This window comes from Dioscorea cayenensis, chromosome 1 (genome assembly GCF_009730915.1).
Source record: "Dioscorea cayenensis subsp. rotundata cultivar TDr96_F1 chromosome 1, TDr96_F1_v2_PseudoChromosome.rev07_lg8_w22 25.fasta, whole genome shotgun sequence".
In the NCBI taxonomy this organism is placed as follows: Eukaryota; Viridiplantae; Streptophyta; class Magnoliopsida; order Dioscoreales; family Dioscoreaceae; genus Dioscorea; species Dioscorea cayenensis.
This window is the reverse complement of record NC_052471.1, coordinates 29705116-29718244: the sequence shown is the minus strand read 5'-3', so window position 1 is coordinate 29718244 and position 13129 is coordinate 29705116. Positions and strand designations below refer to the sequence as shown.

General features: G+C 37.6%; 3 protein-coding genes across 3 annotated transcripts in view; 1 reads left to right on the top strand and 2 right to left on the bottom strand.

Annotated features, from left to right (window-relative positions):
• The window catches only part of LOC120258642, a 4338-nt gene extending 2061 nt beyond the window's left edge, over positions 1-2277 (top strand). Inside the window, exon 3 of the mRNA XM_039266095.1 lies at positions 2147-2277. Coding sequence (XP_039122029.1) covers positions 2147-2277 — 131 coding nt within the window. The remainder of the gene's footprint in view (positions 1-2146) is intronic.
• A 706-nt stretch (positions 2278-2983) lies between these two features.
• On the bottom strand, positions 2984-5476 carry LOC120259148 (subtilisin-like protease 4). Its single transcript, XM_039266697.1, has one exon. It carries the CDS (start codon positions 5409-5411, stop codon positions 3087-3089), a length of 2325 nt encoding a protein of 774 aa, XP_039122631.1. The 5' UTR covers positions 5412-5476; the 3' UTR covers positions 2984-3086.
• A 6797-nt stretch (positions 5477-12273) lies between these two features.
• LOC120261556 (basic blue protein-like) lies at positions 12274-13123 on the bottom strand. Its single transcript, XM_039269492.1, has 2 exons — positions 12879-13123; positions 12274-12766 (listed from the first exon to the last, which is right to left on the bottom strand). The coding sequence occupies exons 1-2, from the start codon at positions 13057-13059 to the stop codon at positions 12567-12569; spliced, it is 381 nt and encodes a 126-aa protein (XP_039125426.1). The 5' UTR covers positions 13060-13123; the 3' UTR covers positions 12274-12566.
• Positions 13124-13129: the final 6 nt, after the last annotated feature.

The following is a 13129-nucleotide window of genomic DNA, read 5'->3' as shown; positions in this document are numbered from 1 at the left end:
GAGCTCATCGCTTTGTTACATGCTCTCCAATTTGCTGCATTTAGCATGTACACAATCCAATACATTTTTGTCTCCAATCTGGATGGTCTCCATGCGTTACATACTACTGATACTACTTGCTCATGGCGGAATCGGCTTCAGATTAATTCGGTCAATGATCTTCTCTTGACGGCTGGCTCTCCTCAACTCATCACTGTGCCTCGCATTTGGTTGGGTCCGGCTCTTCGGTTGGCATCTCATGCAAATAACCTTCATCTTATTACACTTTTCTTGGTTGGGCGTGATCTCCCCAAATGGATTATGAAATCATTCACCTCTCATGGTTTCTCTTTATAGTTGCTTGTCCCTTGTATGTTTCTCTTTAGTTTTTGCTTTTTCTTGTATTGTTTTTTGTTTCTGGTTTGTTCTTTGGTTTGTAATTTCTGAACCTTTGTAATTTCTGTTTATTCTAATAAAATTAGCTCTGTGGAGCTCTTCCCTAAAAAAAAAAATTATCACCAAGATTTTTTTTTTTTAATGCAAAATCATACATATCATACACATACAAGCTCAAACACAAACAAATGTGCATATATATATATATATATATCAGTAAATTAAAAATGGTATGCTGAAACACATGTACAGTTATCAACCAACTTCAGGAGAAAAATAGTATGCCTTCTGGTAGCACTCACAACCTTGGCTACAAAACACACAAGAAAACTGAAAATCTAGAGGTGTGCCACATTAGCCACTTAATGGAATGAAATGTACTTTATTTTATTTTATTTTATTTATTTATTTATTTATTTATTTTTAAGAAAGTGGATAACCACGAATTCATTATTTATTTATTTATTTATTTATTAAAAATCATTTGATCTCAAAGAATATTTATATACATTTATTTATTAATAAGTGATGACAACTAATAAAATAAAGTTCCCTGTTAGTTCCAATTCTCAAAGTACTTGTTGAAAGACAGAATTTGTGTGTAATAATTGAGAGATTTTTACTTTCCACTCACCTCTAATTAAATTGGAAATGAAATCTCCTATGATTCCAGGCGTTTTCAGGTTGGATTCGGGCCAGCCTTGCACGGAGTTTGTAGTGGTGGGTTGAATCTAGACACATAACAAGATTCACAAGAACAGACAAAACTTTGTGAGCTTATATCCTCCCTGCTCATCCTATTCATCAAGACAACTAATGAAGAGAGATTGGATTGCACCTGAAAGATGAAAATAGTGGAAGGGAGAGTGAATGTCATTGTTGTGGATCTTAATTGTTTTCTGGGATTCAAAGAGATGGAGAACGGCCATTGCCGGAAGATGCCCATTTGGTTTCACACTCTGCTTTGAAGAGACAGGTTTGTTACAAAAATAGCTTTTTTTCCAACAATGTAGACAAGCTATGTGGCAAGTCATGTGCACCACTGAGAATTAATCACCCGGTTTGGATGCATTTGCCTAGCAAACATAGGGATTGGGTTGCAAATCCGCATTCATAGTTGGGGATCTTTTTTAGCACCAATGAATCCAACGTGTTTTATGAGCAATGAAAGTCCCCATAACACGCATTTTTTTTTATCAACAACATCAATGCTTTCTTGAGCCCTAGAGAAGATAGGAAAAGCTGAAAGACTATCTACAAATGGAGCGTTCACGATTAAATCTTTTTGCCACTTCTTGAATGATGGGGGGCAACGCTGTCGTTGGTCCCCAATTATTTTGAAGGGAAGTTGTCTAAGGAAGATTAACCTCTTCAACTGGTTAGCATGGGAATAATAAGATTCTTTCTCTAGAGAATTTAGCCTTAAGAGGGTGCAACCTGTTGCAAACTATCGCATGTGTGATGTGCCACACTGGGGTGGAATCGACGAATCATCTCCTCACTTAGTGCCCAGTGGCCTTTGCACATTTGGAACTTCTTTGGACAAATGTTTGAGATTCGATCTGGATCATCCTCCTTGCAAGACCTTTGGGGAAATTGGCGCAAATTCGTCAAGAAATCTTTATCCTCATTTTTGGGACCTTTTGCTTAGAGCCATTACTTGGAACATATGGCTGGAAAGAAATGCATGCATTTTTACTTCTTCATGCTCATCAACTGCTACTATTTATTGTTAAAATTAGTCATATGGTTCTCATGTGGCTGAATGCAGTTCCTGATTCTAAAAGGGCGAAACTGGAAGAACCGATAAGTAAAATCAAGCGGAGCTTGGAGTTCCTTTCAACCAAGGATGTTGAGTTGGGTGTCTCTTCGGAGCATACTTCCTCTCTGGGAGATATCTAGTGCTGATGTTTCATGTTTCGTACCTTAGGGAGTCTCCCTCCCTGGTTGGGTTCCTTTCTCCTTCTCGTCTTTTGTTTTTCTCTGTGACCTTGTAGTTTGTCTCCCCACTCCTTGTGGGTTTGTGGTGTTTGTCGCCTTTTTGTATTGTGCTTTGGTTATGTCTTTTTTACTTTTAATAAATGTGGTTAATCCACCTTTTTAAAAAAAAAATTATTTTTAAATACATATACAAAGTGTTCCACTGCTACTGCATGCATTAATTGTTGAAGTTTAAATAGAGTTAGTGTATGTGGTGGTTTATCTACACTATCAAAATAGGTATAAAAATCTATTTGTAATGATAAAAATTACTAATAATTATAATAAAATAATTATAGGTTTTTTTTTGTTTTTCTAGAAGAGCCATAAACGTATGATCTCAAGTTTTAAAAGAACCCCAATTAGTTTCAATTAATTTTGAGGGCCTCACAAATTTGTAGAGTGACACTAGGCAAATAATGTTGAGGAAAATGACTTTACCCATATTTTATTTTAAATAATTATTTTTTTATTTTAATCCTAAACAGTGGACGAAATAACGAAAATAATACTATATATTGTTATATGCTCATATTAACCTTTTTTTTATTTTTCAATAGCATCAATTCTTTATTAGGGCCAACCATAATTAAGCTCAATGCAAAAGTTCATAGTAGCCCATCGAAATTCCTTGATTATGAAGACATTATTTTCACCAGGAATTTTGTTCAAGGCAACACAATCACTTAACACAAGCTTATTACATTCCGTGATTACTTCATTTATGGATTTTAGAATGCAATGTAGATGGGACTTGTGACAGTGTGCTTGTTGGAGACCCATGACAATTGTCCTTGTCCAATGACTCCAAAACCTGGGTGAGAACCATTCATGGTGAATGTAATATTATAGCTAATTTGTTGTTCTAATCTGGTGAAGCTAAGCTTGTATTGAGAGAAGTAGATTTTCACAAATGGTGGTTCTATCCATGTCACATTGTAGATTTCCCTAGCATCACCCACGTTCGTCACAGTTCTCATAATAGTGGTCCTTGATGATCTTGATCTCATCCGTATGCCAATTGAGGGATAATTGAGTCGCTTACCAGAGATGGATCTAGTACACTGGGTGTTATCCTGTGTGAAGCTTTGCACAATTGTACTGTTATTAGAATAAATTCCGCAAAGATAGGCAACATAATCATCTTGTTCAATGTTGTAGACGAGACCTGGATCCATGGCATTTGTTGCATTGACTTGTCCTGCTCCTCGTTGGAGAATGTTGGCGCTGTCGTTCAAAGTTGCCTCATCGAAGATTGGTTTTCCATCTAAGTCGAATGCGTTGGCTGTGGTGATGAGTGCTGATTGGATCTCTGATGTTGACCATATACGCTTGTTGTCATTCTTTAACTTGCTCATGATAAGAGCGACAATTCCAGAAACATGAGGTGCGGCCATGGATGTGCCACTCACGAAGTTAAATGTGTTTTTTTTAAGACTGGATGGGAAGGGCCCAACATCTACTGGCCATGCTGATAGAATATTCACTCCAGGTGCAGTGACGTCCGGCTTCACAATGTGTCTATTATACTTGGCTGGGCCTCTCGATGAGAAGGAAGCCAATGCTGGAGCTGGGCGAATTCCAAATATGGTGCCACCGAAGGTGATCTTTGCTGTTGGTGTAGAGTTTGACATAAAATAATTTTTAATTTGCATGGCATCTTTGTAGCTCACATGTGATACCGGGAGATGGTGAGCGTCTGAAGATGTTGTGTACCCTGAGATGTCATCATTCATAAGGATCATGCCAGCGCCTCCAGCATTCCTAACGAAGCCACCCTTTTCAATGTCATCTATCTCTCCAACTTCGCACATCACAATCTTTCCCTTAACATTGAAGCCATTCAAAGAATTATTCAAGCAAAACAGTTGGTCCCATTGCCCATTGCTGCCCGGAAAAGCAAGAGGAAAAAACTGGTTAGTAATTGTGTTGGGTTGATAGGCGCTTTCTCCGTGGAATATTTGCTTCCCATCGCCCAGTGTTACAGTTGTTCTTATTCTTCGATCTGTAGTGGTTGCACCGACAACCATATCCCACGGAGCAGCATGACTCAATGTCTCCCGGTCCGGACCATTGTTACCGGCAGTTGTGCAAGAGAAAATCCCTTTTTGCATTGCTGAGTAAGTGGCAAAAGCTAATTCATCCTCATCTAAGGAAGTGGGCAAATCAGGAGGATCTGCTCCAAAGGACATTTGGAGGATATGCACACCATCTAGAATTGCCTGATCTATACCTGCTATGATATCATCCACGTCACAACCTATATCTTCCCAGCACACCTTGTACACTGATATATATGCTTTTGGTGCCATCCCTGAAGCTCTTCCAGAAGCAAGTCGGAGGACATCTGCATTATCCACAAAGTTGCCTGCTGCAATGCCAGCCACATGGGTTCCATGACCTTGGTCTATGTCTGTTGGTGGATTGCTTGTATTACCTTTTTTGAAAGATTGTGCTCCAATGACTTTACCATTGCAAGACCCTCTTGGGAGGTTACAACTTGCATTCCATCCTCTTGGGAGTGGTGGCATTCCTATGTCTGCAAAAGATGGATGGGGCAAGTGAATACCTGTATCTATCACTCCGATGATGATCCCCTCGCCGTAAAATGAGTTGCTTGTCGACCAAGCTCCAAATAAAGTGCTCAAGTTTAGTAATTTATGTGTATATGTTGTTTGAACTTGAAGCCGCTTGCTCGGATTGGCACGCAGAAATCCGTTCATCTTCTCCATGCCTCTCACTTCTTCGGGTGTTAATTTTGCTGCAAACCCGCTAATTGCTTCTTTATATGAGTAAAGCAACCGCGGCTCGCCTGTGTCTAAAGTATTGTTTGGCAAAAAGGATTTGTGCCATTTCTGTAAATCCTCAGCACCTAAAAATTTTGAGCCCTTTGGCTTCAGTACGTGAACAATGTAGGTTTGGATTTGACTAGTGTTTTCTCCACGGTCACTGACTATAGGCAAAAGCTGGCTGTGAACTAAGAGAACAATGTTAAATGAAAGACAAAATGCAAGATTAACCAAGAAAGAAGCAAAGCCACACTTGAACTCTCCCATTTGAGTGGTGTTTTGAAAGAATTAATGGAAGAGATCAAATAGCCATGAGATATGCATGTGTTGCAGTGCTTACATGCACTCAGTGATGATATTAATTTCCAATTTATTGACTATATATATGTATGACTTAAGTTTAAGGTGGCACATCGTTGAAGGAATTTTTGGAATTTTCATTCATGGCAAACCCTTATGCATCTCATTAAAATTGTGATAATTTATTTTGCTAGAAAAATAAGGTACCACTTTGAATCCAGACACCAAATATAATCGCCTTGGATGAAGGACATCACTGATATATAGTTTTGAACTTCAGAATATGCTAAATTAGTCTTTGGATGCTATGAATTAAATACTATCTTAATATCATTCAGAAATGCATTTTTTTATATATAGTGTGCTTTGTCTTTGTATAATGTCCTTCTGACATAGTATTCGATTCTCATTGAATAGGTATACATATATATATATATATATATTATAACAGCTTTTGTGTAAAATAATGAAGGCATATATATACAAGGATGATGTAAACGAATCTTTTGTGCACTGATTTAGGAAGGACTAAATTTGTCTGAGGCTGAGATGGCACATCGTTGAAGGAATTTCAGAAGTTTCCTTTGTGGCGAATCCTGTGCCTGTCATATGAATAGTGAAAAATTTATTTGCTAGTTAAGGTACCTATTTGACTTGGGTGAATGATCACACTAATAATTTTGAACATCAGAGCTACGCAATCAATATTATCTTGTTAATATTCTGAAATTAATGATGTCTGGTGTCTTTTGAGAAATGCTATTCTCGCCGAATAAGTGGGCCGAACTCATACACCGAACGATGTGGATACTTACATGGAATCACGTCAACTCATTTCTCTCTCCTAATCAAATTAAAAAATTAAAAAAAAAAACGTTTCCCCTCTCTCTTGTATCTCACCTTTGTTTCCTCTCAACTTCTTCAAATTCCGGCCGATGAGACTGATTGCAAGAGCAAGAGAGATCCCCTCTCTTTCTTCACCCCCACTACACTACCAGATTCCTCCCATCTCCTCTAGTTTTAGCCAGATCGATCTTGAGAGCATTTGAGGAAGATAACTCGCCAGATCATCTCTCGCCCTCACTTTCACCCTTGAGTTCCTCTCCGCCTCTTCAAGTTTCAGCGAGATCGATCGAGGAAGACGACACGTCTTATTCATCTCCCTCATCCTCACCCTCACACTCGGATTCCTCTTTGTCTCCTCAAGTTCCGGTGAGTCCTATCGTGATCTTGCAAATTCGGTGTTTAACTTTAATTTCTTGAAGTGATTTTTTCTTTTTTATCCTGAGGGGTAATAGCATTGTTGGTTTCTGATGAGTTTCCTGATGTCATGTGAGTTTTCCGGTAGTTTGCTTTGCTTCTAGTGCTGAAGTAAACCTCTATGTTTTCAGTTTTTCATTGTTATTGTTTGGATAGTTGAGTGAAATGTGTATTGTTCCATTGATGATCAGCATGTGAGAATTTCCTTGAATTCAAGAAAATCAAGAAATTGTTTCTTTTTCTTCAATTTGTTGTTTAAGTTCTTGAAATGATGCTTTTTTCAGTGAACCCTGTAATGGCATTTGTTGGCTTCTGATGATTTTCTTAATTTATTACTTTTTTTTAGAGAACATATCCCCCTATTTTCAATGTTATTGATTGAATAATTGAGAGAAATTTGCTATGAGATATGTTCTCTTGCAGATTTTGGTAGAAATTGGTCATATTGGGAGGCATGCTAGTGCTTTTCTCATAGTGAAACTGTAAGCTTAGAACTCTTCACTTTATATAAATCAATTCTTCTGAAGTGAAATTGAAAATGGAATGCACTACGTTTTGTTGGATTGTTTTGGTTCTCCAATCTATACACTACACAGAATTTGGTATGTGGATGCTACCTCGAATGTAAAAATTTATAACAGTTTTTGTGGAATCATGATAATTACTCCAGTTTGTTTATAATTTTGGTCTGTTGGACAGCGTAGCGGCTTTGTTCTATAGAATAGAGAAGGACTTGATATGTTGGAATACTTTCATTGTGGGACTTGGAAGTCAAGGTAGAAGCAAAGTTGCTCTTGATGAAACATATAAAATGAGATGATAAACTATTTAGAAACAAATCCAGAGTGGAAGAGGTGGGTGAACAGGGCGAAGAAAGAGCTAAAGAAGGAGGGGTAGTTGTAGAGAGCTGGGTGGTGGGGTTAGGCGCCTGTGGCGGTGGCAGATTTGAAGTGGGAGTGGAGGGCATCCAGTGCCGGCGCGTGATCGGAAGATACGATGGTGTGGTAGTGGTGAAGGTTGGGATTTGGAGGATAAGTGGTTCCGGTGGAGGACGAAAGGGAAGGAACAGCGCATCCCTAGAGATAAAGGTTGCAATCTTGTCGGCCGGACCTTGAAGAAGTGAAGAGGAGGCCGAGGGTGACATAAAGAGAAAGGTTTTTTTTTAATTTTTTAATTTGATTAGGAGAGAGAAATGGAATGATGTGGATTCCATGTAGGTATCCACGTCATTCTGTGTATGAGTTCGGCCCACTCATTCGGCGAGAATAGCATTTCTCTTTTGGGGGAACGAGCTACAAGAGTAGCTATTTATTAAACAAACAAAAGAAAAGTTTACAACAGTACAAAAAGAACTACAAACAGCAAACTAAACCAAAGAAACACAAGCTACCAAACAAGAAACAACTAGCAAAAACACAGAAAACTAACATAATCTAGTTTGAGAAATAAGCTTCATCAACCAAAATGGTTTCTCCATTCCCATGTGGAATAGAGATAGTTGGGTCAAATGCATGCCACGGCCAGCCAGACTAGCGGCAATACGGTTCCAATGATATGGGATGAGTTCAACCTGTGGGTGATTCATGAGTTGCAGCATCTCCATCACTTCAACAATGAAATCCGGTAGAAACCAGCCAACAGAGTCCGCATCCAGATGAATTAATTTCCATAGCTTCTCCGAATTGATATAAATGTTTGAAACTTTTGCCCGAGCAATTTTGGATTGATGAAGAGCCAAAAGAAGAGCCCTAGATTCAATCTCCATCATATCCGTGAAATGACAAGGACCACAACCTGCATAACAAACATTTGCCTTAGAATCCAAGAAAGTGAAACCCAACCCACCCTTACCTGTGGCCTCATTCCAAGCAGCAACTGAGAAAATCCCCATGAAACCTGGCATAGGCCTATTCTGAATAATATAATTCATCATTTTATGATTATTAGGAGATATAGAGAATTCATTCACATGTAGAATGGCCAATTTTGCAACTGTATCCGAGCCAACACATTCATGCCTAAAAATAGTATTACACCTGCACTTCCAAATTTGCCACAGAGTAGCAGCAATGATAGAAGCCAAGAACACAGAGTTTCAATTCCTTGACTATGAAAATCCAACCAGAGCCCACTATTGACAAGATCCACCAAGTTAGTGTCAATGTGAGCAATAGATGCAACCAGATTCCAGATCCTAATACTAAAGTGGCAAAGTTTAAATAAATGATCCGCAGATTCTAAAACCACACCATAGAAAATGTAGGGATCAGGAGGACCAAGATTCATTTTATATAAGAACTCATAAGTTTTGAGCTTACCATGATTCAGCAACCAAATAAACGTTTTAACTTTAGGAGCCACCCGAAGTTTCCAAATATTGGACCAACCATTCCAATCCAACCGCTCCGAGTTCTTGTTATTTAAAAAGGAATAGACATTGGAAGCAAGGTTGATACCCCTTGATTTAGGCAGCCACACCCAATGGTTGTCCTCCTCTAAACTAATTTTCCCAAGAGAAATTATATCTGAATTCCAATTAAGACCAAAAAATTGATTAAGAGCATCAAGATTCCACGAAGTATCGACAATCAAATCCTCTAATTGAATATCAATCGCAGCAATATCCATATTAAGGAAAACTGGTTTATACGCAGTGGGGATATCAAACATCCAAGGGTGATAAAGAAAAGAAGTGCGGGAAGGGTTAAGACAATTAATTCACAAAAAAGGCTTAATGACATTAGCATTAGTACATAACCCCCTAAAAAAGGCCGAACAATTAGATGGAGCAGTCCTGGTCCAGAAATTGTGATCACCATATTTCATATACAAAATGTCCACCCAAAAAGAATTGTGCTTATTCAGGAAATTAAAAAGTTTCTTAGCCATAAGAGAGTGCTTAACCTTGAGCAGATTTCTAATGCCTAAACCCCCCTCAGATTTACTAGCGGTAATGATGTCCCAGTTCACCACAGACATACCACTATCTTGCTCATGATTAGCCCACAAGAATTTCCTAGCAAGTCTGGAAAACTTAGATAGAACAGTCTCTGGAATAGGATAAACCGACAAATAATAGATAGGAACAGCGATCAGAATACTGTTAATGAGGATAGATTTGCCCGCTTTGGAAAGATTAGCTTTACGCCACACAGCGATAGATTTATTGATGCGGTTAATATATTATAGAATCGAAATGGGCAATAGCAAGTTTCTTAGGGGAGATAAGAACCCCTAAATAGGTAAAAGGAGTTTTACCGATTTTAAAATTTAAGATGCCACTGATTCTGGAGGAGACCCGATGATTGAACCAACTAGGAACATAAATTTCAGATTTGGTTTGGTTAGGAAATTGGCCAGAGATGTGAGCATAGATATTTAGGCATAAACTAATATTCCTAGCCGATTTCCTAGAAGCTGTAGAAATTAAGATGAGATCATCAGCATACATAAGATGATTAAAATTATGATTCAGATGAGTTGAAAAACCAGGGATGAGACCAATGGACATAGCTCGATTAAAGATAGCAGTAAGGTTCTGAGCTACAAGAATAAAAATGTAAGGGGAGAGAGGATCACCTTGTCCAACCCCCTTTGAGGGTTGAAACCAATTAGAAGAGTTCCCATTAATAAGAATTGAAAAGGAAGTGGCATGAAGACAAGATCTAACGTAAGAGACCCAGTTGCTAAGAAAATTCATTTTAATGAGAATAGCCAAAATAGTGTTCCAGTTGAGTGTCATATGCCTTTTCAATGTCAACTTTGACCATCATTCTAGGGGGGAAGGCCCTCTCTTGATTAATAGAATGAATTATTTCTTGGACCGCAACTATATTATCAACAGGAGAACGACCAGGCACAAAACCACATTGCTCGGAGCCAACAAGACAAGCAATCACATTCTTAAGATGATTAGCAAGAATCTTAGTAATAATCTTATAAGCCACATTACATAAAGAAATAGGACGGAAATCAGATGTCTGGTGTCTTTTATCTCTGTATAGTTTCCCTTGATCCTAATTTCTAATGCTAGACATACTATTCCATTTCCATGAAGGAGGTGTTTTTGAAAATAAAGTATTCATACAGAAGGTGCCTAACATTATTAATTTAAAATCTGTGAATGGATATTACATATGTAACATTTTTGTTTAGTGAATTAATGGTTTGTATTTATTTTTAAAAAAATTAATTTGATGGGATTAAATACTAATAAATTAAATAAACATAGAAATTGAAAAGTGAATTGATTTCCATGCAGCTTGATTATTGAACACAAGCTCAATTTCTTATACACCTCTTTCCAACGTAAAAAAATTTGACTCATCTCCATCCAGCTTGCACGTCCCTTATTTGGTGACACAGAATATAAGTTATAAGTTTTTAACTTATATTTAAAGTCTATTATTAATATTATGTATAATGAGATTTGAACTTAGATTATTTGAAAATCTCACATTTGTTTTTCACAGTGGAAACCAATGCTACTGCATTGTAAACCCTTTGGCTCCGGTTTTTTTCTCCCTGTATTTTATCGTCTACTTTGTCTCTGTGTTTTTACTTTTTTTTAGTTATTTAAAAAATCATATTTATCCACTTTAAATTTAAAATTAAAATTGAACCTCAAACACTCATCTTGCTTCCCGCTCTCATGACATCAAATCACGCTCTTGCTCCTTCTCCTCTCCCCTTCTCCGATCTCGAATACTATCGATGAGCTCCCCCTCTTCGATCTCTCGCCGGCTTGGATCTCAATCGGATTCCGGCGATGGCCGCGTCTCAGATCCCCTTCATCCTCTCTCCGATCGATTCCAGCTACCCATCAAATCAAATTAGGGTTTGCGATTTACTCTTTCTATTCCTATATATATTTGACATTTTTTTAGGTTTTTTTTTCCTGAATATCATTTAATCCATTGCTCTCTTGCAAAAACTAAGAACTTTGGCAAGATCAAGTTTCTGTACAAGCAGATGAGAGATTCCATGATGTCCTTGTTCTTCATATTGAGTAATAATCTGAATGCATTGAGTGATGAAATAGATTCTTTGAAAACGTTAATAGTTGATGATAATTTGAGATAAATCGGCATATTTGATGATGATTTCCTTGTTATTGGATGTTTGAGATGATTATTAAGTGATTTGGGAATTTTCTGTTTGTATTTTATTTAGGATCAATGGTTTTCCAAATGCAAGTTTGGGAACACACACAAGAAATTTGCTAGTGTTTGTACATGAATAAAGAAAGAAGATAATTTGTAACTAATAGTTACACATCTGTTAATTTGAATAATATGGATTTGAATATATAAGTCTAAGCTTTTCGTAGATTAAGCTTTTGAGTTTAATTGAACCAAGATAATATATTTGATTTGCATCTAAAGTAATGGATTGAGTAACAATCTGAATGCATTGATAGATGGTGTAAACTATTCAATAAAGTTAATGGTTGATGATAATTTGAGGGGAATCCACATATTTAATGATTTGTCTTGTGCTTGGATAGTTGAAAGAATTATTGATTTGGGAATTTTTTTTTTTTTTCAGTTCGTGTTTTTTCGCATTTTATTTAGGATCAGCTGGTGGAGAAGATGCAAGCAAAATATAAGAAAGTGCTAGTACATGTAACAGATGCTTATTACTTAAGGAAGAGAACTTCATAGTTTCCTTAATTAGAAGCAAGTTGTAGTACATCTTAGTTAGCATAAGATATTGACATATTGTAGTCTTGCATATACTTCTTAGTTTGTAGGAAGCGACAGTCGTTATTTCAAGCTCTATTAACAATAGAGACCGTCTTTATATGTGGTAGTAATCATTACTGCAGTAAGAGAGCTGTGTGGATAACTCACGGCTCTTCAATTACTCTGCTACTACCTGGAGTTTCATCCCTGCAGAGCAGTGGCCTGGAATGCTGCAAATGAAGTAATTCGCTCCTTTTTTCAAAGTGAGGTTGTCATTGCCTGAAGTTGCTGCCTCAGCAGCTCCTGGGGCCTTGCAGTTTTTGTAACCTGCAGCAGTTACTAGCACCACATTGTGCAGACCAGGTTGGTAGTTGAAAACTGCTAACACAGAAAGACACAGAAGTCTTGTTAGAAAAAAAAAAAATTGAAAAGAAAAGACCCAAGACTTTTATACAATAAGCTAATAAAATTAGGACATAAGAAAAGAGACCAAGTGTATCTCCTGAGGCAAAGCTCTTTCCCTTGGCCCAGTCTGAGTAAGACACTGAGAAACCCCATCCCTGATTATCACCCACAACATGGCTGGCTGCATAGGACTCAATTGGTGACCAGATGATGACCAGCATGACAATGAGTGTGACTTTTGTGCAACTGCCTCTTCCCATGGTCATGATTTTGAGGTGGCTAGTGAAATCTAGGTCTAGTGTGCCTTTGCTTAGATGTTCTTGTGCAAGGGTTGCT